The 24620-nt window shown below is 44.6% G+C and overlaps 1 protein-coding gene across 4 annotated transcripts in view; it reads right to left on the bottom strand.

The window, feature by feature from the left end:
• The window catches only part of MYO9A (myosin IXA), a 464628-nt gene that overhangs the window by 190545 nt on the left and 249463 nt on the right, over positions 1-24620 (bottom strand). For all 4 annotated transcript variants that reach the window (XM_073363174.1, XM_073363176.1, XM_073363175.1 and 1 more), the window contains one exon: positions 142-231. In XM_073363174.1, the coding sequence (XP_073219275.1) occupies positions 142-231 (90 nt within the window). The remainder of the gene's footprint in view (positions 1-141; positions 232-24620) is intronic.

Here is a 24620-nt window from a genome sequence, read left to right as displayed (position 1 = left end):
TGGTTTCTAACAGTCAGACCTGAGTTTGCCATTCTTAGCTGTGAGCCACTCCTGGCACAGTGACGTATATTTCATGCTGTCACACCAGAGCACTGAAACCCATGTTAATATTCCTCCAGTTTAATATAAAACATCAGGTACCTCTGAAAGTTTGTATGGTAAAATAAGCTTCTCTCCCACCGTCACTGTCTTTCTGGTAACCAGAGCTTCAAACAGCATCTCTTCTTTTACCTAATAAAACAAAAATACTAGTGTTCATAATTCTAGGAGAAAACTAAAAGGGGCACAAGTCTGGCAGCCATTGAAAACCCAGCATGTGCTCCATGAGATATTACAAGGCCAATATAACTCTGTACACAAAGCCAGTATTAGAAAAGTGGCACAACAACATGTCTGAGAGCCCAATTTTCTACATTACATCTAGTAATTTCCAGTGCTTTTCCAGTGGTTCAACTTGTCAGTGTTTGTAGCCTGGATGGTTTCCTCCTCCCCCCGCCCCGCCCCCCTTTTTTCTCCCCAGCTTGTTTAGTAAAAAACTCCACAGCTTTCTAGTATGATCAGGATGGGTCACAATTACCCTAAAAAGTAGCAAACTAGCAATCACACTTTAAAAGACAGGCACTTAGTACAATGCATTGGATTTGACAAGCTCCCATAGAGATAGCATGAATGTTACATACAGAGAGAAAGTAATGACTGAGAATGCCCGCTACTGTACAGACTGAACAAACATCTGAACCTAGGCAGTTTTTGATGGGGGAGAGAAGGCTTGGAAGAAGAAGGGAAAACAGAGAGATCCTTTTCAACTGCAAAAGAACAGCAGGTATTCACAGGAGGAGCATATTTTAAACAAGGTGACAATCATTCTGCCAATCAGCAACATTAGAAACTGGTTTGAAATAAAATTACATCTATAAACCAGACACTATGGCAAATGAGTGATTACTCCCAATGAAGAACTACTACAGCTGCCAGCATGGACACAGCCCTATGGTGGGCTCTCAGGGTGCCAGGAGCCTTATCCCCACCACAGTCTTACAATACTCCACTATACTTACATCATATCAACTGTTAGGGAAAAGGGCCACGTTCTGCAAAATTAAAATCCCTGTTGCATTAATATTCTCTGAAGGCATTTCATTCAGGTTGTGGATAAAAATCAATGTTTTTTTTTTAAAAAAAATTAAAAATAGGATTTTTAAAATTTAAATAATTTTTTTGATAAAATGCTTTTTGAGGAAAAATATAGTTTTAATTAAGATATCTTTCAGCTATAATGTATCTCATCATGGAATAGGGATTATAAATTCTAATACTATAGTATGAGACAACATATTCATGTAACCTTTTAAGAAAAGTTTTGTAAATGAGTTCCAATAGTTCATGGATTAGGGACCCAATTTTATGGGGTTCCAGGGGCTTCTATACAGATTATTTAGGTTAATCTTTCTATCTACTCAATGGGACTCAGTGCTAATTCTAGAAGATACCATCAGAGATGCTTAGTTTTGCAGTTCTCAAATTGTGGATTTGTGTCTCCAGAGAGAACATGCTTGTCAACAGCAAAAATTATTTTTAAATAAATGAATGATATATAGAGGTGAGAAAGAACAGACCTCAACCCTATTATCCCTCTGCACATTTGTGTTCACAGAGTCAATACCTTACCTCACTCTAAAAGTGCAAAGTTTCAAAAAGTTCAATGAATAGAAGATTGTTGGGGGGAGGTGGGGGTGGGGACCGCGAGAGAATAGATCTGGACAACGAGAAGAAGTCTGGAGATAACTGTGGGAAGGAAGGGACAGACAGTAGAAACAGAAGTGACACTGTTTGAGTAGCATATTCCAGAAGTCTTGAGGTTTTTCCGAGTGTAGCCTTCATTGATTTGAGATCTATCATACCATTCTCTCACTAGAAGGGAAAACCTATAATGACAGCAGGTCATAAGAGACCTAAATTTGGGTCTCATCTATCTCCGAGTTGTGAAGAATATGTATTAAGGTTATAACCAACAAAAATGCACTTTTATGTAGAAATCCATGATTAAATTGAGTCTTCCTGACTAGTGTTTAAATCAATCTGATTTAAATCCACCTTGATTTCATTCTATTTGGGTACAGTCCACCTCCCCCTACGATAGCACCTGTACAAGATTCCATTTGTATCCTGTTAAAAGAACAATCCCTCAGGCTACTAGAATAAAATGAAAAATAGGCATGAAAAATATAGTCAATCATTTTCTCATGACCATAATCTCATTCCAAAGTCAGATAAGAAATAAGAACAGTTTCATGTGGATTTCACTCCTGAGAGCCTTTTAACCCGGATTCATATTCACAGGTGAATATTAACATGGTCTGTTTTGAACAGCTGAATATTTTACCAGCACTGTTCAGGTTGTTAACATACCTGATTAGTTGTTCAGGTATATAATGTACACTGGACCTGCGCAAAACACCCGTAATGAAAATTGGAAGTCCCAGTTCTAGGTCTGGGAAGCTTTCAGCAAGATCTGAATGAGTTTCAACTAAGCCCAGATCAAGTTTTGAGTGTTCCTAGGCAAAATTATGGTTTTGGGTGGAAACTATGCCGACTGATGATTTAAACTGAATTTTCTTTTGAGTTACCGAGTTTCGTTTTCATGATTTCACAATACTGATTTTCAGGGTTAAACACTCAGCTATATACAGCTCTTAGTTATGGCGCAGTGCAGTGCAAATCATCATTATTCATTTGTAACACATCCCCAATCCACATTATTTGAACACTCATTCTCCCCTCAGGGATCCATCAGCATGGAACTTCATTTGTTTTTTGAAGCCATCCATTTTTAAATGTACATGTCACCTCAAGACGGGATGCAGAGATAAAGTTTCTTGACACCTTAAATGACTGCTTCTTGGAGCAGCTGGCCCTGGAACCCACCAGAGGATAGGCAATTCTTGATTTAGTCTTAAGTGGAGCATAGGATCTGGTCCAAGAGGTGAACATAGCTGGACCGTTTGGTAATAGTGAGCATAATATAATTAAATTTAATATCCCTGTGGCATTTAATTTCAGAAAGAGGAACTATACAAAAATGAGGAGGTTAGTTAAACAGAAATTAAAGAGAACAGTGCTAAAAGTGAAATCTCTGCAAGCTGCATGGAAACTTTTTTAAGATACCATAATAGAGGCTCAACTTAAATGTATACCCTAAATGAAAATACATAGTAAGAGAACCAAAAAAGAGCCACCCTGGCTAAACAAAGTAAAAGAAGCAGTGAGAGGCAAAAAGGCATCCTTTAAAAAGTGGAAATAAAATCCTGGTGAAGAAAATAGGAAGGAGCATAAACACTGGCAAATGAAGTATAAAAATACAATCAGGAAGGCCAAAAAAGAATTTGAGGAACAGTTAGCCAAAGACTCAAAAAGTAGTAAATTTTTTTTTTTTAAGTACATCGGCAGCAGGAAGCCTGCTAATCAACCAGTGGAGCCACCGGATGATGGAGATGCTAAAGGAGCACTCGAGGATGATATGGCCATTGTAGAGAAACTAAATGAATTCTTTATATCTGTCTTCACAGCTGAGGATGTGAGGGAGATTCCCAAACCTGAGCCTTTTTTTTAGGTGACAGATCTGAGGAACTGTCCCAGATTGAGGTATCATTAGAGGAGGTTTGGGAACAAATGGATAAATTAAGCAGCAATAAGTCACCAGGACCAGATGATATTCATCCAAGAGTTCTGAAGGAACTCAAATGTGAAATTGCAGGACTGTAGTCTGTAACCTATCATTTAAATCAGCTTCCGTACCAGATGACTGGAAGATAGCTAATGTGACACCAATTTTTTAAAAGAGCTCCATTGGTGATCCCAGCAATTACAGGCCTGTAAGCCTGACTTCAGTACTAGGCAAACTGGTTCAAACTATAACAAAGAACAATATTGTCAGACATATACATGAACATAAGTTGTTGAGGAAGAGTCAACATGGTTTTAGTAAAGGGAAATCATGCCTCACCTATCTACTAGAATTCTTTGAGGGGGGTCAACAAGCACGTGGACCCAAGGGGATCCAGTGGATATAGTGTACTTAGATTTTCAGAAAGCCTTTGACAAGGTCCCTCTCCAAAGGCTCTTACACAAAGTAAGCTGTCATGGGATAAGAGGGAAGGTTCTCTCATGGATTGGTAACTGGTTAAAAGATAGGAAACAAAGGGTAGGAATAAATGGTGAGTTTTCAAAATGGAGAGAGGTAAATAGTGGTGTCCCCCAGGGGTCTGTACTAGGACCAGTCCTAGTCAACATATTCATAAAAAGGGGTAAACAGTGAGGTGGCAAAATTTGCAGATGATACAAAATTACTAAGGATAGTTAACTCCCAGGCAGACTGCGAAGAGCTAAAAAAGGATCTCTCAAAACTGGGTGACTGGGCAACAAAATGGCAGATGAAATTTAATGTTGATAAATGCAAAGTAATGCACATTGGAAAGCATAATCCCAATTATACATATAAAATGATGGGGACTAAATTGGCTGTTACCACTCAGGAAAGAGATCTTGGAGTCATTATGGATAGTTCTCTGAAAACATCCACTCAATGTCCAGCGGCAGTCAAAAAAGCAAACAGAATGCTGGGAATAATTAAGAAAGGGATATAATAGGACAGAAAATATCATACCTCTATATAAATCATTGGTACACCCACATCTTGAATACTGTGTGCAGATGTGGTCACCCCATCTCAAAAAAGATATATTGGAATTGGAAAAGGGCAACAAAAATATTAGAGATATGGAACGGCTGCCATACTAGGAGAGATTAATAAGACTGGGACTTTTCAGGTTGGAAAAGAGACAGCTAAGGGGAGATATGATAGAGGTCTATAAAATAATGACTGGTGTAGAGAAAGTAGATAAGGAAGTGTTGTTTACTACTTCTCATAACACAAGAACTAGGGGTCACCAAGTGAAATTAATAGGCAAAACAAATAAAAGGAAATATTTCTTCACACAACATATAGTCAACCTGTAGAACTCCTTGCCAGAGGATGTTGTGAAGGCCAAGACCATAATAGGGTTCCAAAAAGAACTAGATAAATTCATGGAGGATAGGTCCATCAATGGCTGTTAGCCACGATGGGCAGGAACGGTGTCCCTAGCCTCTGTTTTTCAGAAGCTGGGAATGAGTGACGGGATGGATCACTTGATGATTGCCTGTTCCGTTCATTCCCTCTGGGGCACCTGGCACGGGCCACTGTCAGAAGACAGGATACTGTGCTAGATGAACCTTTGGTCTGATCCAGTAGGGCCATTCTTATGTTCTTAAATGGCTATAATCTATAGAGAACCTCAAGACGTGTTCTTGGACAGAAAAAATCCAAAGGTGCTATGACAAATGGTGTTGGTGATCTAGCAGGTGGCAGTCTGTGCAGATACTATACTTCTGATGCTACTGTTTTGAATTTCTACAGCATCTTTTATTCAATATTTTTACAATGCTTTAAAACAAAAGGCATGAAATTCCACACTACATCCAAACATGGTTCTCCAGGGTATCCCTACTGAGAATTCTCTCTCTCTCTCTCTCTCTCTCTCATAAGCAGGAATTTTGGCATTTTCTTTAACTTTTGTGCAATCTTATGTATCAGCTTACAGTGGAAATCACAAAAGATTCCAATTGCCCATGAATGGACTTAAGAAGTTTTACAGAGTGCCACCGATGACTAATTATTTGAGGACTGAAAAATAACACAATTTAAAAAAAAAGTTAAGCTTTGGCTAAATAAAAGTAGTGTACATAATACAATGAAAATAAATCTATCATCATTTTTCATAGGTATGTGACACACACTGTACCCATACGTTCACCCCGTCTATAGGACTATGATAAGTTTTGTACAAAGTATCCTGTGGTGGGGCAGCTGCCCCACCCCATGAGAAAAAGGGCTGGAACAGGCCAGAGAGGCTGCGCAGACCAGCAGCCAATCAACAAAGGCCTACAGAGAGCCAATCAGGGCCGGGCTGGGTCTTATATAAAGGCTGCCTAGCAGAGGAGAGGGCAATCTCTCCCTGGCTCCTGAGGGAAGGAGCTAGCACCTTGGACAGAGCAGTGCTGGGCAGGATCCAGGGAGCAGACGAGAGCTCCAGCCTGGTTACCTGCCAGGCTGCGCCCCTGCCAAGAAGGGTCGAGAAGGTACACAGGGCCAAAGGGGAAGTGGCCCAGGGAAGACAGGCGAATAAGAGGGGGGAGAGGAGGGCCGAGAGAGTCTGCCACTAGAGGGTCCCTGGGTTGGGACTCAGAGTAGCAGTTGGGCCTGGGTCCCCTCCTTCCCCCATTATACTGCATCTGGCCACCGTGTGGCGACACAGACTGCAACTTGCCCCTGAGCTGAGGGGCTAGACTTTGGGGTTTGGTTGGCCAATGAGGCAAGTGTAAGCCGAAAGGCTGTTGTTAACCCCCCGCCCCCGGAAGGGGGTGAGCCTGGAGTAGTGGGCACTGCTGGAGAGCAGTGTCCTGAAGAGGACGCTGCCGAGCGGGGAGCAACATGAGTCCCAGGGCAGCAGAACAGACAACGGGCAATAAACCATGCACCAAGGGCACTCCTCAGCTGACAAGAGCTAATTCCTGGAGCAACCAGGGGGAGGCGCCAGCGGTGGTGAGTCGTAACCCCGCCGCATATGCCTTGTGAGACTCTTTTGAAAATTCAATTTGCTGATCATTATTGTACTGGTAAAATGTGTGTCAACATTGTACGTGAAGTTATAAGATTCTACTGCTACTGTGTGATATGACTAAGCCTTGGTCTACTCAAGGAGTTGAGGTCGAATTTAGCAGCGTTAAACCGATTTAACCTTGCACCCGTCCACATGACAAAGCAGGTGGAGAAGGGACCTCTGGTGAGTGCACCTTTTAAAATACTATACATGGTTTAAAAGCAAGCATGTTTAATGAATAATTTGCCCTGGCATTCGCGGCTCTCCTGGATGTACTCCCAAAGCCTTTGCAAAAGGTTTCAGGGGAGGACAGCCTTATTCCATCCACCATGGTAGGACACTTTATCACTCCAGGCCAGTAGCACATACTTGGGAACCACTGTAGAACAAAGCATTGCAGTGTATGTTTGCTGGCGTTCGAACAACATCCGTTCTTTATCTCTCTGTGTTATCCTCAGGAGAGTGATATCATTCACGGTCACCTGGTTATAATAGGGTGCTTTTCTTAAGGGCACATTCAGAGGTGCCCGTTCCTGCTGGGCTGTTTGCCTATAGCTGAACAGAAATGTTCCCTGCTGTTAGCCACAGGGAGGTGGGAAGGGCTAGCCACGCGCTGGGGGGAGGCAAAATGTGACCTTGGAATGAAAGCACATGCTATGTATGCAATGTTAACAGCAAGGTTTATTGTGAAAGAGAGTACCCATTGTTCTATAAAATGTCTTTTTAAATACCACTGCCCTTTTTTTTCCCTCTACCAGCTACATGCGTTTCAATGATCACAGGATCTTCTCCTTGCCAGAGGCTAGTGAAGATTAGAAGGCGAAAAAAACGCACTCGCGATGAAATGTTCTCTGAGCTCATGCTGTTCTCCCACACTGATAGAGCACAGACAAATGCGTGGAGGCAAATAATGTCAGAGTGCAGGAAAGCACAAAATGACCGGGAGGAGAGGTGGCGGGCTGAAGAGAAGGCTGAAGCTGAAAGGTGGCGGCAGCGATGAGAGGAGGCAGGATTCAATGCTGAGGCTGCTGGAGGATCAAACTAATATGCTCCAGCATATGGTTGAGCTGCAGGAAAGGCAGCAGGAGCACAGACCGCCGCTACAGCCCCTGTGTAACCAACCGCCCTCCTCCCCAAGTTCCATAGCCTCCTCACCTAGACACCCAAGAACGTGGTGGGGGGGGCCTCCGACCACCCAGCCACTCCACCCCAAAGGATTGCCCAAGCAACATAAGGCTAGAATTCAATAAGTTTTGAAGTTTTAAACTTTTAAAGTGCTGTATGGCCTTGTCCTTCCCTCCTCCACCACCTCTCCTGGTGCTTCTCTCCTCCACCACTCCTCCTGGGCTACCTTGGTAGTTATCCCCCTATCTGTGTGATGAATTAATAAAGAATGTATGAATGTGAAGCAACAATGAGTTTATTGCCTCTGCAAGCGGTGATCAAAAGGAGGAGGGGAGTGTGGTTAGCTTAAACTAAAGGGCGGGGGTTTTCATCAAGGAGAAACAAACAGAACTTTCACATCGTAGCCTGTCCAGTCATGAAACTGGTTTTCAAAGCTTCTCTGATGCGAACCTCGCCCTCCTGTGCTCTTCTAAACGCCCTGGTGTCTGGCTGGACGTAACCAGCAGCCAGGCGATTTGCCTCAACCTCCCACCCTCCCATAAACGTCTCCCCCTTACTCTCACAGATATTGTGGAGCGCACAGCAAGCAGTAATAACAGTGGGAATATTGGTTTCGCTGAGGTCTAAGTGAGTCAGTAAACTGCGCCAGCACGCTTTTAAATGTCCAAATGCACATTCTACCACCATTCTGCACTTGCTCAGCCTATAGTTGAACAGCTCCTGACTACTGTCCAGGCTGCCTGTGTATGGCTTCATGAGCCATGGCATTAAGGGGTAGGCTGGGTCCCCAAGGATAACTATAGGCATTTCAACATCCCCAACAGTTATTTTCTGGTCTGGGAATAAAGTCCCTTCCTGCAGCTTTTGAAACAGACCAGAGTTCCTAAAGATGCGAGCGTCATGTACCTTTCCCGGCCATCCCACGTTGATGTTGGTGAAACGTCCCTTGTGATCCACCAGTGCTTGCAGCACTATTGAAAAGTACTCCTTGCGGTTTATGTACTCGCCGGCTTGGTGCTCCGGTGCCAAGATAGGGATATGGGTTCCATCTATGGCCCCACCACAGTTAGGGAATCCCATTGCAGCAAAGCCATCCACTATGACCTGCACATTTCCCAGGGTCACTACCCTTGATATCAGCAGATCATAGAATATCAGGGTTGGAAGGGACCTCAGGAGGTCATCTAGTCCAACCCCCTGCTCAAAAGCAGGACCCATACCCAATTAAATCATCCCAGCCAGAGCTTTGTCAAGCCTGACCATAAAAATGTCTAAGGAAGGAGATTCCACCACCACCTCCCTAGGCAATGCATTCCAGTGTTTCACCACCCTCCTAGTGAAAAAGTTTTTCCTAATATCCAACCTGAACCTCCCCCACTGCAACTTGAGACCATTACTCCTTGTCCTGTCCTCTTCCACCACTGAGAATAGTCTAGAACCATCCACTCTGGAACTACCTCTCAGGTAGTTGAAAGCAGCTATCAAATGCCCCCTCATTCTTCTTTTCTGCAGACTAAACAATCCCAGTTCCCTCAGCCTCTCCTCATAACTCATGTGTTCCAGACCCCTAATCATTTTTGTTGCTCTTTGCTGGACTCTCTCCAATTTATCCACATCCTTCTTGTAGTGTGGGGCCCAAAACTGGACACAGTACTCCAGATGAGGCCTCACCAATGTCGAACAGAGGGGGACGATCACGCCCCTACTTATACATCCCAAAATGCCATTGGCCTTCTTGGCAACAAGGGCACACTGCTGGCTCATATCCAGCTTCTCGTCCACTGTCACCCCTAGGTCCTTTTCCGCAGAACTGCTGCCTAGCCATTCGGTCCCCAGTCTGTAGCTGTGCATTGGGTTCTTCCGTCCTAAGTGCAGGACCCTGCACTTATCCTTATTGAACCTCATCAGATTTCTTTTGGCCCAATCCTCCAATTTGTCTAGGTCCCTCTGTATCCTATCCCTGCCCTCCAGCGTATCTACCACTCCTCCCAGTTTAGTATCATCCGCAAATTTGCTGAGAGTGCAATCCACACCATCCTCCAGATCATTTATGAAGATATTGAACAAAACTGGCCCCAGGACCGACCCCTGGGGCACTCCACTTGACACCAGCTGCCAACTAGACATGGAGCCATTGATCACTACCAGTTGAGCCCGACAATCTAGCCAACTTTCTACCCACCTTATGGTGCATTCATCCAGCCCATACTTCCTTAACTTGCTGACAAGAATACTGTGGGATCTTTGATTGCATTGGCTACTTGCATCACAGCAGCCCCCACAGTAGATTTGACCATTCCAAATTGATTCCCAACTGACTGGTAGCTGTCTGGCGTTGCAAGCTTCCAGAGGGCTATTGCCACTCGCTTCTCAACTGTGAGGGCTGCTCTCATCTTGGTGGTATTGCACCTCAGGGCAGGGGAAAGCAAGTCACAAAGTTCCATGAAAGTGCCCTTACGCATGCGAAAGTTTTGCAGCCACTGGGAATCGTCCCAGACCTGCAACACTATGCGGTCCCACCAGTCTGTGCTTGGTTTCCCGAGCCCAGAATTGGGGTTCCACCGCATGAACCTGCCCCATTAGCCCCATGATGCCCACATTGCCAGGGCCCGTGCTTTGAGAGAAGTCTGTGTCCATGTCCTCATCACTCTTGTCACAGTGCTGACGTCGCCTACTCGCCTGGTTTCGCTTTGCCAGGTTCTGGTGCTGCATATACTGCTGGATAACGCGTGTGTTGTTTAATGTGCTCCTAATTACCGAAGTGATCTGAGTGGGCTCCATGCTTGCTGGCGTATGGCGTCTGCACAGAAAAAAGGCGCGGAACGATTGTCTGCCGTGGCCCTGACGGAGGGAGGGGCGACTGATGACATGGTTACAGGGAATTAAAATCAACAAAGGGGGTGGCTTTGCGAGAAACAGAATGGCTCCCTCAAGGATAGAACTCAAAACTGGGTTTAGCAGGCCGTTGATTTCATGGAGGGAGGGAGGGAGGGAGAAAATGAATACAAAACAAATCTGGTCTATTTCTTGTTTTGATCCACTTCATCTATCTTTATACATCTTGCTGGCAGCAGACTGTGCAGTACAACTGCTAGCCATCATCATCTCCTGGGTGCTCGGCAGAAGACGGTGCAGTATGACTGCTGGCCATAGTCTTCTGCCGGCTGCAGATTAAAAGACTGCTGGTAGGACTGCATTGCCATGAAACAAAACTTAAAAAGGAAGTGACCTAGCTGAATCACTCCCATGTTTGCCCAGGTGCCCCTGACCTCATTGAGGTCGGTTAAAAGAGCACCCAGGACGGTCTACGTCGACGACAGCTACCAGTCATACTGCACTGTCTGCTGCCAAAAGGCAATAAACTGCTGCTGTTTGGCAATGCAGTACCACATCTGCCAGCACCCAGGAGACATACGGTGACAGTGAGCTGAGCGGGCTCCATGCTTGCCGTGCTATGGCATCTGCACAGGTAACTCAAGAAAAAAGGCACAAAACAATTGTCTGCCCCTGCTTTCACGGAAGGAGGGAGGGAAGCCTAACAATATGTACCCAGAACCACCCGCGACAATGTTTTAACCCCAAGAGGCACTGGGATTTCTACCCAGAATTCAAATGAGTGGCGGAGACTGCGGGAACTGTGGGATAGCTACCCACAGTGCAATGCTCCGCAAGTACTGTGAACACACTCCGCTGCATCCGCCGAGCTCCGGTATGAAACTGCAGAAAAACTAGAGTGTCTCTGGATTAAGTTTAGAAGTGTGAGCAACAAGAGTGATATAGTGGTGGGAGTCTGCTATAGACCACCGGACCAGGGGGATGAGGTGGACGAGGCTTTCTTCCAGCAACTCGCAGAAGCTACTAGATCGCACGCCCTGGTTCTCATGGGCGACTCCAATCACCCTGATATCTGCTGGGAGAGCACCACAGTGGTGCACAGACAATCCAGGAAGTTTTTGGAAACTGTAGGGGACAATTTCCTGGTGCAAGTGCTGGAGGAGCCAACCAGGGGGAGAGCTTTTCTTGACCTGCTGCTCACAAACCAGGAAGAATTAGTAGGGGAAGCAAAAGTGGATGGGAATCTGGGAGGCAGTGACCATGAGTTGGTCGAGTTCAGGATCCTGACACAGGGAAGAAAGGTAAGCAGCAGAATACGGACCCTGGACTTCAGGAAAGCAGACTTCGACTCCCTCAGGGAACGGATGGGTAGGATCCCCTGGGGGAATAACATGAGGGGGAAAGGAGTTCAGGAGAGCTGGCTGTATTTCAAAGAATCCCTATTGAGGTTACAGGAACAAACCATCCCGATGTGTCAAAAGAATAGTAAATATGGTAGGCAACCAGCTTAGCTTAACAGTGAAATCCTTGCGGATCTTAAACATAAAAAAGAAGCTTACAAGATGTGGAAGATTGGACAAATAACCAAGGAAGAGTATAAAAAAGTTGCTTGGGCATGTAGGAATGAAATCAGGAGGGCCAAATCGCACCTGCAGCTGCAACTAGTGAGAGATGTCAAGAGTAACAAGAAGGGTTTCTTCAGGTATGTTGGCAACAAGAAGAAAGCCAAGGAAAGTGTGGGCCCCTTAATGAATGAGGGAGGCAACCGAGTGACAGAGGATGTGGAAAAAGCTAATGTACTCAATGCTTTTTTTGCCTCTGTCTTCACGAACAAGGTCAGCTCCCAGACTGCTGCGCTGGGCAACACAGCAATGGGAGTAGGTGGCCAGCCCTCTGTGGAGAAAGAAGTGGTTAGGGACTATTTAGAAAAGCTGGACGTGCACAAGTCCCTGGGGCCGGATGTGTTGCATCCGAGAGTACTAAAGGAGTTGGCACTGTGATTACAGAGCCATTGGCCATTATCTTTGAAAACTCATGGTGATCGGGGGAAGTCCCGGACGACTGGAAAAAGGCTAATCTAGTGCCCATCTTTAAAAAAGGGAAGAAGGAGGATCCTGGGAGCTACAGGCCAGTCAGCCTCACCTCAGTCCCCGGAAAAATCATGGAGCAGGTCCTCAAGGAATCAATCCTGAAGCACTTACACGAGAGGAAAGTGATCAGGAACAGTCAGCATGGATTCATCAAGGGAAGGTCACGCCTGACTAATCTAATCGCCTTCTATGATGAGATTACTGGTTCTGTGGATGAAGGGAAAGCAGTGGATGTACTGTATCTTGACTTTAGCAAAGCTTTTGACACAGTCTCCCACAGTATTCTTGTCAGCAAGTTAAAGAAGTATGGGCTGGATAAATGCACTATAAGGTGGGTAGAAAGTTGGCTAGATTGTCGGGCTCAACGGGTAGTGATCAATGGCTCCATGTCTAGATGGCAGCCGGTATCAAGTGGAGTGCCCCAAGGTTCGGTCCTGGGGCCGGTTTTGTTCAATAGCTTCATAAATGATCTGGAGGATGGTGTGGATTGCACTCTCAGCAAATTTGCGGATGATACTAAACTAGGAGGAGTGGTAGATACGGTGGCAGGTAGGGATAGGATACAGAGAGACCTAGACAAATTGGAGGATTAGGCCAAAAGAAATCTGATGAGGTTTGTCATAAATATAAAGGGAAGGGTAAACCCCTTTAAAATACCTCTTGGCCAGAGGAAAAATCCTCTCACCTGTAAAGGGTTAAGAAGCTAAAGGTAACCTCGCTGGCACCTGACCAAAATGACCAATGACGAGACAAGATACTTTCAAAAGCTGGGAGGTGGGAGAGAAACGAAGGGTCTGTGTCTGTCGGGGATAGACCAGGAATGGAGTCTTAGAACTTCAGTAAGTAATCTAGCTAGGTATGTGTTAGATTATGATTTCTTTAAATGGCTGAGAAAAGAATTGTGCTGAATAGAATGACTATTTCTGTCTGTGTGTCTTTTTTGTAACTTAAGGTTTTGCCTAGAGGGATTCTTTATGTTTTGAATCTAATTACCCTGTAAGGTATCTACCATCCTGATTTTACAGAGGTGATTCTTTACTTCTATTTACTTCTATTTCTATTAAAAGTCTTCTTGTAAGAAAACTGAATGCTTTTTCATTGTTCTCAGATCCAAGGGTTTGGGTCTGTGGTCACCTATGCAAATTGGTGAGGATTTTTATCAAACCTTTCCCAGAAAGTGGGGTGCAAGGGTTGGGAGGATTGGGGGGGGGGGAAGACGTGTCCAAACTACGTTTCCCAGTAAATCCAGTTAGAGTTTGGTGGTGGCAGTGGATATTCCAAGAACAAAGGATAAAATTAATTTGTACCTTGGGGAAGTTTTAACCTAAGCTGGTAAAAGTAAGCTTAGGAGGTTTTCATGCAGGTCCCCACATCTGTATCCTAGAGTTCAGAGTGGGGGAGGAACCTTGACATGGTGGCAGAGTAGTGGGATTAACCTGAAATCATTTTGAGATCAATTTGAGATTTTTTGAACCAGAAATACAGATTTTAAAAAGGAAATTTTTTTTTCCTTTGGGGCTGCTGGAAAGGAGGTCCAGAAAGCACCTGAAACTGAAAGCAGCTAGTTTTTTCTCTGCTTTGGGGCCAGAGGAGAGACAAAAGGGGATTATCTTTGTGAATTGCAGGTTTCTTTGCCTGGAGGCAGGGTACTTAACCTCCTGCAGGGAAATTCACAGTCTTGGTAAACCAGAAGGTTTTTTTTCCTAAAAGTAAATAGGGGCGGTGTTCTACCCATTTGCCTGGAGACAAAAGTGGCAGGGGCTTTTTTTTTTTAGGATTTTGATTTTTTTTTACAAGGAGCACAAGTTTGAAAAGGAATTTTTTTTCCCTTTGGGCTGCTGGTAAGCAGATTTCCAAGTAGTTGGAGGTTTTTTGCTTTGATTTGGGGCCAGAGCAGAGACAAAGGGAATTGTCTTTTTCTGTAGGCTGACAATCACTATCAGAGAATAGGTATTCTATTCCAGCACAGCAAAATTTTACAGCCAAGTTTTGTTTGTTTATTTCTAAACCTCGGGTGTAAAGTTAGTTAAAAACAGAGAGGTTAGGATGACAAAATCCACGGCTCGACAAAAGCTGGAATTAGCCAGATTTCAGGCTGAGGAAAAAACAAAGGGAACATGAAAGACAGATAGAACTAATGGGGCTGAAGGAGGAGGAGAGGGAAAAAAAGAGGAAGCATGCACTGGAGATGGAGAAGGTAAAGGCTCAGCAGAATATACCAACAAACCCTAGCAATCCTTCTCCAGGTACCACTCCCCATCCCAGAAAGTTCCCCACCTACAAGGCAGGCGATGATACTGAGGCCTTCCTAGAAAACTTCGAAAGGGCCTGCCTTGGGTACAACATCTCTACTGACCAATACATGGTAGAGCTGAGGCCGCAGCTCAGTGGACCCTTAGCTGAGGTGGCAGCTGAAATGCCTAAAGAACACATGAACAAGTATGAACTGTTTAAATCCAAGGCGAGAGTCAGAATGGGGATAACACCCAAGCAGTCTCGTCGGAGGTTCAGAGCCCAAAGGTAGAAACCAGACGTGTCATTTACCCGACATGCCTACCACATTGTGAAACATTGGGATGCCTGGATAACAGGAGCAAGTGTTGAAGAAAACTGGTCGCAGTTGGAGCGGAGACTGGATATCAGGAGAAAGTGTTGAATCTCCAGTAAATTTGCCCTTCCTAATGCAAATGGAACAATTCTTAGAGGGGGTTCCTGAGGAAATAGAAAGATACATCCTAGATGGGAAGCCCAAAACTGTAATCGAGGCAGGAGAGATTGGAGCCAGATGGGTGGAGGTGGCAGAGAAGAAAACTGGTCGCAGTTGGAGCGGAGACCAGAAGGGACAACCCCAGACCACACCCTATTACCAGGGGCCGCCCAAAGCCCCACCTACCTCCCAAAGAACCCTCCAGACCCCTTATCGTCCCACCACCCCGTTCTCCAGCAACCCACCTCGTCCCAGTGACCCGTCAGCTGGACGATGTTTTAAATGTAACGAGCTGGGGCATGTAAAGGCCAACTGCCCCAAGAACCCCAACAGATTACAGTTCATTGCACCAGAATCACACCAGAGGTCCGCAGGGCCAGATACCTCCCAGATACCCTTGGAGCGGAGGGAAACTGTGAGTGTGGGCGGGAAGAAGGTCACCGCGTGGAGGGACACCGGAGCACAAGTGTCAGCTATCCATGCTTCCTTAGTGGACCCCAATTTAATCAACCCAGAGATCCAAGTGACGATTCAACCCTTCAAGTCCAACTGTTTCAATTTGCCTACAGCCAAGTTGCCTGTCCAGTACCAGGGCTGGTCAGGAACGTGGACTTTTGCAGTCTATGATGATTATCCCATCCCCATGCTGTTGGGGGAAGACTTGGCCAATCATGTGAAGCGGGCCAAGAGGGTGGGAATGGTCACCCGTAGCCAGGCTAAACAAGCCATGAGGCCTAGCTCTGTTCTGGAAACTTCTATCAGGACCCAGTCAGAGGTGATGGACCCGGACCCCAGGCCAATGTCTGCAACAGCAGTAGTGGATCCAGTCCCGGAGACCCAGACGGAACCAGTCCCAGAACTGGAACCAGTGGAACAACCAGCACCAGACCATTTGCCAGCACTGAATCCAGTACTTGCAACCTCAACACCAGAGGGCCCCAACGAACCTGAACCGGCAGCAGCCGATAACCCTACACAAGAGGCTCAGCCGGAGCCTGAATCCCAACATAGTGCACCAGCGGAAAGCAGTTCACAGTCAACGGAAACAGCCCCATCCCCTACATCGCTTCCAGAGGGACCAAGCATAGGTCCACAATCCAATGAGGAACTGATGTCTCCAGCATCAAGGGAACAGTTCCAGACCAAACAGGAAGCAGATGAAAGCCTCCAGAGAGCTTGGACGGCGGCACGAAACAACCCATCGCCTCTCAACTCTTCTAATCAATCCAGGTTTGTTGTAGAAAGAGGACTTTTATACAAGGAAACTCTTTCTGGTAGACTGGAAGACTGGAATCCTCAGAGACAGTTGGTAGTTCCAACTAAATACCGGGCCAAGCTCTTGAGCTGAGCCCACGATCACCCTAGTGGCCATGCTGGGGTGAACAGAACCAAAGACCGTTTGGGGGGGCCATTCCACTGGGAGGGAATGGGCAAGGATGTTTCTACCTATGTACGGTCTTGTGAAGTATGCCAAAGAGTGGGAAAGCCCCAAGACCAGGTCAAAGCCCCTCTCCAGCCACTCCCCATCATTGAAGTTCCATTTCAGCGAGTAGCTGTGGATATTCTGGGACCTTTTCCGAAAAAGACACCCAGAGGAAAGCAATACATACTGACTTTCATGGATTTTGCCACCCGATGGCCGGAAGCAGTAGCTCTAAGCAACACCAGGGCTAAAAATGTGTGCCAGGCACTAGCAGACATTTTTGCCAGGGTAGGTTGGCCCTCCGACATCCTCACAGATGCAGGGACTAATTTCCTGGCAGGAACTATGGAAAACCTTTGGGAAGCTCATGCGGTAAATCACTTGGTTGCCACTCCTTACCACCATTAAACAAATGGCATGGTGGAGAAGTTTAATGGAACTTTGGGGGCCATGATACGTAAATTCGTAAATGAGCACTCCAATGATTGGGACCTAATGTTGCAGCAGTTGCTCTTTGCCTACAGAGCTGTACCACATCCCAGTTTAGGGTTTTCCCCATTTGAACTTGTACATGGCCGTGAGATTAAGGGGCCATTGCAGTTGGTGAAGCAGCAATGGGAGGGATTTACACCTTCTCCAGGGACTAACATTCTGGACTTTGTAACCAACCTACAAAACACCCTCCAAACCTCTTTAGCCCTTGCTAAAGAAAACTTACAGGATGCTCAAAAAGAGCAAAAAGCTTGGTATGATAAACACGCCAGACAGCTTTCCTTCAAAGTAGGAGACCAGGTCATGGTCTTAAAGGCGCTCCAGGTCCATAAAATGGAAGCATCATGGGAAGGGCCATTCACGGTCCAGGAGCGCCTGGGAGCTGTTAATTATCTCATAGCATTCCCCACCTCCAACCGAAAGCCTAAGGTGTACCATATTAATTCTCTAAAGCCCTTTTATTCCAGAGAATTCAAGGTTTGTCAGTTTACAGCCCAGGGAGGAGACGACGCTGAGTGGCCTGAAGGTGTCTACTACGAAGGGAAAAGTGACGATGGCGTGGAAGAGGTGAACCTCTCCATGACCCTTGGGCGTATGCAGCGACAGCAGATCAAGGAGCTGTGCACTAGCTACGCGCCAACGTTCTCAGCCACCCCAGGACTGACTGAACGGGCATACCACTCCATTGACATATGTAATGCTCACCCAATTAAAGTCCAACCTTACCGGGTGTCTCCTCAAGCTAAAACTGCTATAGAACGGGAGATCCAGGATATGTTACAGATGGGTGTAATCTGCCCCTCTGGAAGTGCATGGGCATCTCCAGTGGTTCTAGTTCCCAAATCAGATGGGGAAATACGTTTTTGCTTGGACTACCGCAAGCTAAATGCTGTAACTCGCCCAGACAACTATCCAATGCCACGCACAGATGAACTATTAGAGAAACTGGGACGGGCCCAGTTCATCTCTACCTTGGACTTAACCAAGGGGTACTGGTAGGTACCGCTAGATGAATCTGCCAAGGAAAGATCATCCTTCACCACACATCTCGGGCTGTATGAATTTAATGTACTCCCTTTCGGGCTGCAAAATGCACCCGCCACCTTCCAAAGACTTGTAGATGGTCTCCTAGCGGGATTAGGAGAATATGCAGTCGCCTGTCCCAAAGTCAAAGAAACAGGTTCAGTCCTTCTTAGGCTTGGCCGGTTATTACAGACGATTTGTACCGTAATACAGCCAAATCGCTGCTCCACTGACAGACCTAACCAAAAAGAAACAGCCAAATGCCGTTCAGTGGACCGAAAATTGTCAGAAGGCCTTTAACAAGCTTAAAGCGACACTCATGTCTGACCCTGAACTAAGGGCCCCAGACTTTGACAAACCATTCCTAGTAACCACAGATGCGTCCGAGCGTGGTGTGGGAGCAGTTTTAATGCAGAAAGGACCTGATAAAGAATTCCACCCTGTAGCGTTTCTCAGCAAAAAACTGTCTGAGGGGGAAAGCAACTGGTTAGTTGGTGAAAAAGAATGTTACGCCATTGTCTATGCTCTGGAAAAGCTACGCCCCTATGTTTGGGGACGGCTTTTCCACCTGCAAACCGGCCATGTTGCACTGAAGTGGCTTCACACCGTCAAAGAAAATAACAAAAAACTTCTTCGGTGGAGTTTAGCTCCCCAAGATTTTGATTTCGACATCCAACACATCTCAGGAGCTTCTAACAAAGTGGCTGATGCACTCTCCCATGAAAGTTTCCCAGAATCGACTGGTTAAAATCCTCCTTGAGATGTGGAAAATATTGTTAGTCTTTATGTACTTGGTAGTATATTTAGAGATGCATGTGTCTTATTAACTGTTTTTCCTAGAGCTCCAGGAAGAAATCCCAGCCAGTGTTTCACACTAGCTGAGATTTGGGGGGCGTGTCATAAATATAAAGGGAAGGGTAAACTCCTTTAAAATACCTCCTGGCCAGAGGAAAAATCCTCTCACCTGTAAAGGGTTAAGAAGCTAAAGGTAACCTTGCTGGCACCTGACCAAAATGACCAATGAGGAGACAAGATACTTTCAAAAGCTGGGAGGAGGGAGAGAAACAAAGGGCCTGTGTCTGTCTGTCTATATGCTGCTTTTGCCGGGGATAGACCAGGAATGGAGTCTTAGAACTTCAGTAAGTAATCTAGCTAGGTATGTGTTAGATTATGATTTCTTTAAATGGCTGAGAAAAGAATTGTATGTATAATAGAATGACTATTTCTGTCTGTGCGTCTTTTTTGTAACTTAAGGTTTTGCCTAGAGGGATTCTCTATGTTTTGTATCTAATTACCCTGTAAGGTATCTACCATCCTGATTTTACAGGTGATTTCTTTACTTCTATTTCTATTAAAAGTCTTCTTGTAAGAAAACTGAATGCTTTTTCATTGTTCTCAGATCCAAGGGTTTGGGTCTGTGGTCACCTATGCAAATTAGTGAGGATTTTTATCAAACCTTGTCCAGGAAGTGGGGTGCAAGGGTTGGGAGGATTTTGGGGGCAAAGACGTGTCCAAACTACGTTTCCCAGTAAACCCAGTTAGAGTTTGGTGGTGGCAGTGGATATTCCAAGGACAAAGGATAAAATTAATTTGTACCTTGGGGAAGTTTTAACCTAAGCTGGTAAAAGTAAGCTTAGGTGGTTTTCATGCAGGTCCCCTCATCTGTACCCTAGAGTTCAGAGTGGGGGAGGAACCTTGACAAGGTTCAACAAGGATAAGTGCAGGGTCCTGCACTTAGGACAGAAGAATCAAATGCACCGCTACAGACTAGGGACCGAATGGCTAGGCAGCAGTTCTGCGGAAAAGGACCTAGGGGTGACAGTTGACGAAAAGCTGGATATGAGTCAACAGTGTGCCCTTGTTGCCAAGGCGGCCAATGGCATTTTGGGATGTATAAGTAGGGGCATAGCCAGCAGATCGAGGAACGTGATCGTTCCCCTCTATTCGACATTGGTGAGGCCTCATCTGGAGTACTGTGTCCAGTTTTGGGCCTCACACTACAAGAAGGATGTGGAAAAATTGGAGAGAGTCCAGCGAAGGGCAACAAAAATGATTAGGGGTCTGGAACACATGACTTATGAGGAGAGGCTGAGGGAACTGGGATTGTTTAGTCTGCAGAAGAGAAGAATGAGGGGGGAGTTGATAGCTGCTTTCAACTACCTGAGAGGTGGTTCCAAAGAGGATGGTTCTAGACTATTCTCAGTAGTAGAAGAGGACAGGACAAGGAGTAATGGTCTCAAGTTGCAGTGGGGGAAGTTTAGGTTGGATATTAGGAAAAACTTTTTCACTACGAGGGTGGTGAAACACTGGAATGCATTACCTAGGAAGGTGGTAGAATCTCCTTCCTTAGAAGTTTTTACGGTCAGGCTCGACAAAGCCCTGGCTGGGATGATTTAGTTGGGGATTGGTCCTGCTTTGAGCAGGGGGTTGGACTAGATGACCTCCTGAGGTCCCTTCCAACCCTGATATTCTATGATTCTATGACTACATGCACTTAGAGCTTTTGAGTGGGGACACACACAATCAACTGTATAAAAACGCTTTCTACGAAACTGACTTCTATAAATTCAACCTAATTTCGTAGTGTAGACATACCCTAAGACATGTTCCAATTGGGGAGCAGTCACAAACCAGTTCCCCAGAGACAAAAGACTAGCCAACGTCTCATCCAGGTGTCAACAAAATCAAATGGACTATCACCTGCTTAAGTGGCCATTTTTTGGCAGGAAACAGGGTGTGGGCAAAAAATTTATATCTTGACAAAGCAACAGTTGGGGGTTCCCGTCCACACAGACTTTGTCTCCTGAATCTCAGCTGGAGATGATTCTCAAAGACGAGAAAACTGTAAGAGGAGAGAGAGCAGGCCCCAAATCATTCCTCCCTTTCTCGCTACCCACAGCATCCACAACACCTGAAGAACAATGCTAATACATCCTTTAAGTTAAGGATTCTGACTGAAAGGAATTCATCCAGTAAGACTGCTGTAATGTGCTGAGAGAGACCTTTGCTTTGAATTCACTTGGTTTTTTAAGTTAGGCATTAGTTGCGTTTTATTTTTATTTTCTTGTAACCAATTCTCATTCTTATGCCTCATTACTTGTAGGTTTCAGAGTAACAGCCGTGTTAGTCTGTATTCGCAAAAAGAAAAGGAGTACTTGTGGCACCTTAGAGACTAACCAATTTATTTGAGCATAAGCTTTCGTGAGCTACAGCTCACTTCATCGGATGCACACTGTGGAAATTACAGCAGATGTTTTTATACACACAAACCATGAAAAAATGGGTGTTTATCACTACAAAAGGTTTTCTCTCCCCCCACCCTACTCTCCTGCTGGTAACAGCTTATCTAAAGTGATCACTCTCCTTACAATGTGTATGATAAACAAGGTGGGCCATCTCCAGCACAAATCCAGGGTTTAACAAGAACGTCTGAGGAACGGGGGGCGGGAGGGGAGGAAAAACAAGGGGAAATAGGTTACCTTGCATTGTGACTTAGCCACTCCCAGTCTCTATTCAAGCCTAAGTTACTTGTTGTCACTTACTTGTAGTCACTTAAAATCTTTCTGTAGTTAATTTGTTTTATTGTTTTATCTAAACCAGTGTCTTTGGTTTGGGAAACTCCATCTGGGATAACAGGATTTGTGCATATGTTTTTCTATTAATAAAATTATGGATTTTATATGAGCTTGTATTATCCAGGAGGTAGCTGGGCAGAAAAATGTGCACGTTTCTGGGGAAAGTCTGGGACTGGGAATTTACTAGTGTTGCTCTGCAGTGTAATTCATGAGGTGCTGGCTACAGCACTCAAACAATATAACCGGGAGTAACTTACATGCTGGAGGCTATGTATGAGCAGATCAGAAGTGGTAGCTCTCACAGCAAAGCAGTGTAAAAGGCACCACAGGTTGGAGAACTGACGGGACACAGCTGTTCGTTGGTCCAGATTGTACCCTGGGTAATGTCACAATAGGTAAAATCAAAGCCCTGCTAGATGTTGCAAGAATCTGCATGAAATTCCTGGTATAGTCATTTCAATAAAGAAACATTAAATTGAAAAAACAGGTCTACTTCTTCCCTGATGTACAAGGTCACACTGATCTCAATGAGAGCTGCATGTGTGTATCTAACACTAGAATTTGGCATCAGTTAAACCTTGACTCCCCTGTGAATTAACAATGCATATTTATATGTGGATCAGCTTAGTCACTGATGTTTAGAGACCTGCCTAACTTCCACACTGAATCAGTGGTAAAGCTGGGAATAGACCCCAGAAATCCTAACTCTGAGTCATCTGTTCTAACTACTAGACATGCTGGCATTCCAAAGCCCCTATCAGAGTCCACGGGGCACCGAGCTGTTGGAGTTTATGTCTTTTTGATGGACTGAGTAATTAAAGATTAAGGAGGAAGCACAGTCTTATGAGTAGAGTAAAAGGCTGAGAGTTCTGAGATTTGGGTTCTATCCCCACACTAACACCTATTTTACTATATATGACTTTGGCTACTCAGTTCTCCTCTCTGCCTCAGTTTCAAAATCTGTAGAAGAGGGATAATACTACTTTCCTCACAAGGGTGTGGTGAAAATTAATTAGCTGGTTTCTTATATTTTTAATGTGCACCAAGATTCCCAAAGGAAATACCTATAGCAAATCCTAACAAAAGAGCCTTATGCCTCAAGGGTCATCTGGCATGCTAATGTAGCCTTCTCACCTAAAATTATTATCTTATTATCATGATTCACAACTGGTATAGCCTCTGATAGTTTCCATGACCTTCCCTTGAGTAGAAACACTACAAAAAAGGCAAAACTCATGTTTTGCTTAAAATAAAGTTCAAATTCAGTATTTGACATATGTATTCATTTTAATACAATATGAAAGTGGGTTAGAATCCTTTCACTTTTACAGCATGATTCACTGTGAGCTTGGAGATGGAGAGATGAGAGATGCCATAAGTGCTACTGTTAAGATAAATGCTTAGTAACAAACAGCAAACAGCAGGCAATATCATTCTTCATAAAAGTCACAGGAATAGTATAATTAAAAATCATGCCTATACGTCCATAACAGCACATATGATGCAAAATGCATGCAGTATGCGTTAAAAAATATAATATGACCTTTCCTGAAAAGTCAAGATTTATTTTCTTAACTTGTAGTGAAGGCAGTCTGACCAAAGACATTTAGATTATTATTAATTTATTTGTATCACCATATGAGCCCTAGTCATGGACAGCTAGGCGCTGTACAAACACAGAACAAAAAGATGGTTCCTGGCCTCAAATGCTCAGAGGAAGTCCAATTCTTTTCCCCTCTATACTCCACTAAGAGATCGATCTGCCTATCAAAGATAGGCAATTTCAAGGATTTATTATTTCATCAGAAAATACAGTTTCAGCTGCTCAAAGATTTTTATGCTGACAAAGGAATTTCAAGTAATGAGACTAGCTACTGTGATAAGAGTATGCTAATGACATCTACTTTACTGTGACTGTCATGTTATTTTCATGCCAGCTACAAATGTATGATCTCATAGATGCATAGATATTAAGGTTACTAAACAGTTTGGCAGCTTGTTTCAGATCATTGCTTTGGTACAGTCAGACCTGATTAATCTGAATATTTTTATAAATGCCTTTTTGACCTAGATTAAGCAAAATTGGTTAATCCTTTGGAACCTGGGACTTCCTCAAAAGAAAGTGCTTTAAATTTTTATCAGCAGTAAAGAACCCATGCACGACTCAGCGCTTCACCAATTTTCAAGCCACTTACCAAATTCCTGGCTTCACAAACGACATACACCACTCTGACTGATAAATATACTCTGTCACTTAATTTAAAACAATTAAATTAAGACATAATATAGGAGTTTAAATAGCACATTAACTGAGGACAATTTTCTGATGTGAAGTTTGGATGTCCCTAATCAGTTAGGAGGAGCCACTAAGAATAAGATGGTTTCAGAGTAGCAGTTGTCCTAGTCTGTATCCGCAAAACGAACAGGAGTACTTGTGGCACCTTAGAGGCTAACAAATTTATCTGAGCATAAACTTTACAGCCCACTTCATTGGATGCACAGAATGGAACATATAGTAAGAAGATATGCATTAGCCACGCCATCAGGGGCTCGTTCACCTGCACATCTACCAATGTGATATATCTCATCATGTGCCAGCAATGCGCCTCTGCCATGTACATTGGTCAAACCAGACAGTCTCTACGCAAAAGA

Source organism: Lepidochelys kempii, chromosome 10 (assembly GCF_965140265.1).
Source record: "Lepidochelys kempii isolate rLepKem1 chromosome 10, rLepKem1.hap2, whole genome shotgun sequence".
NCBI lineage: Eukaryota > Metazoa > Chordata > Testudines > Cheloniidae > Lepidochelys > Lepidochelys kempii.
Note: the sequence above shows the minus strand (reverse complement) of the source record. Positions and strands in the feature narration are given on the sequence as shown.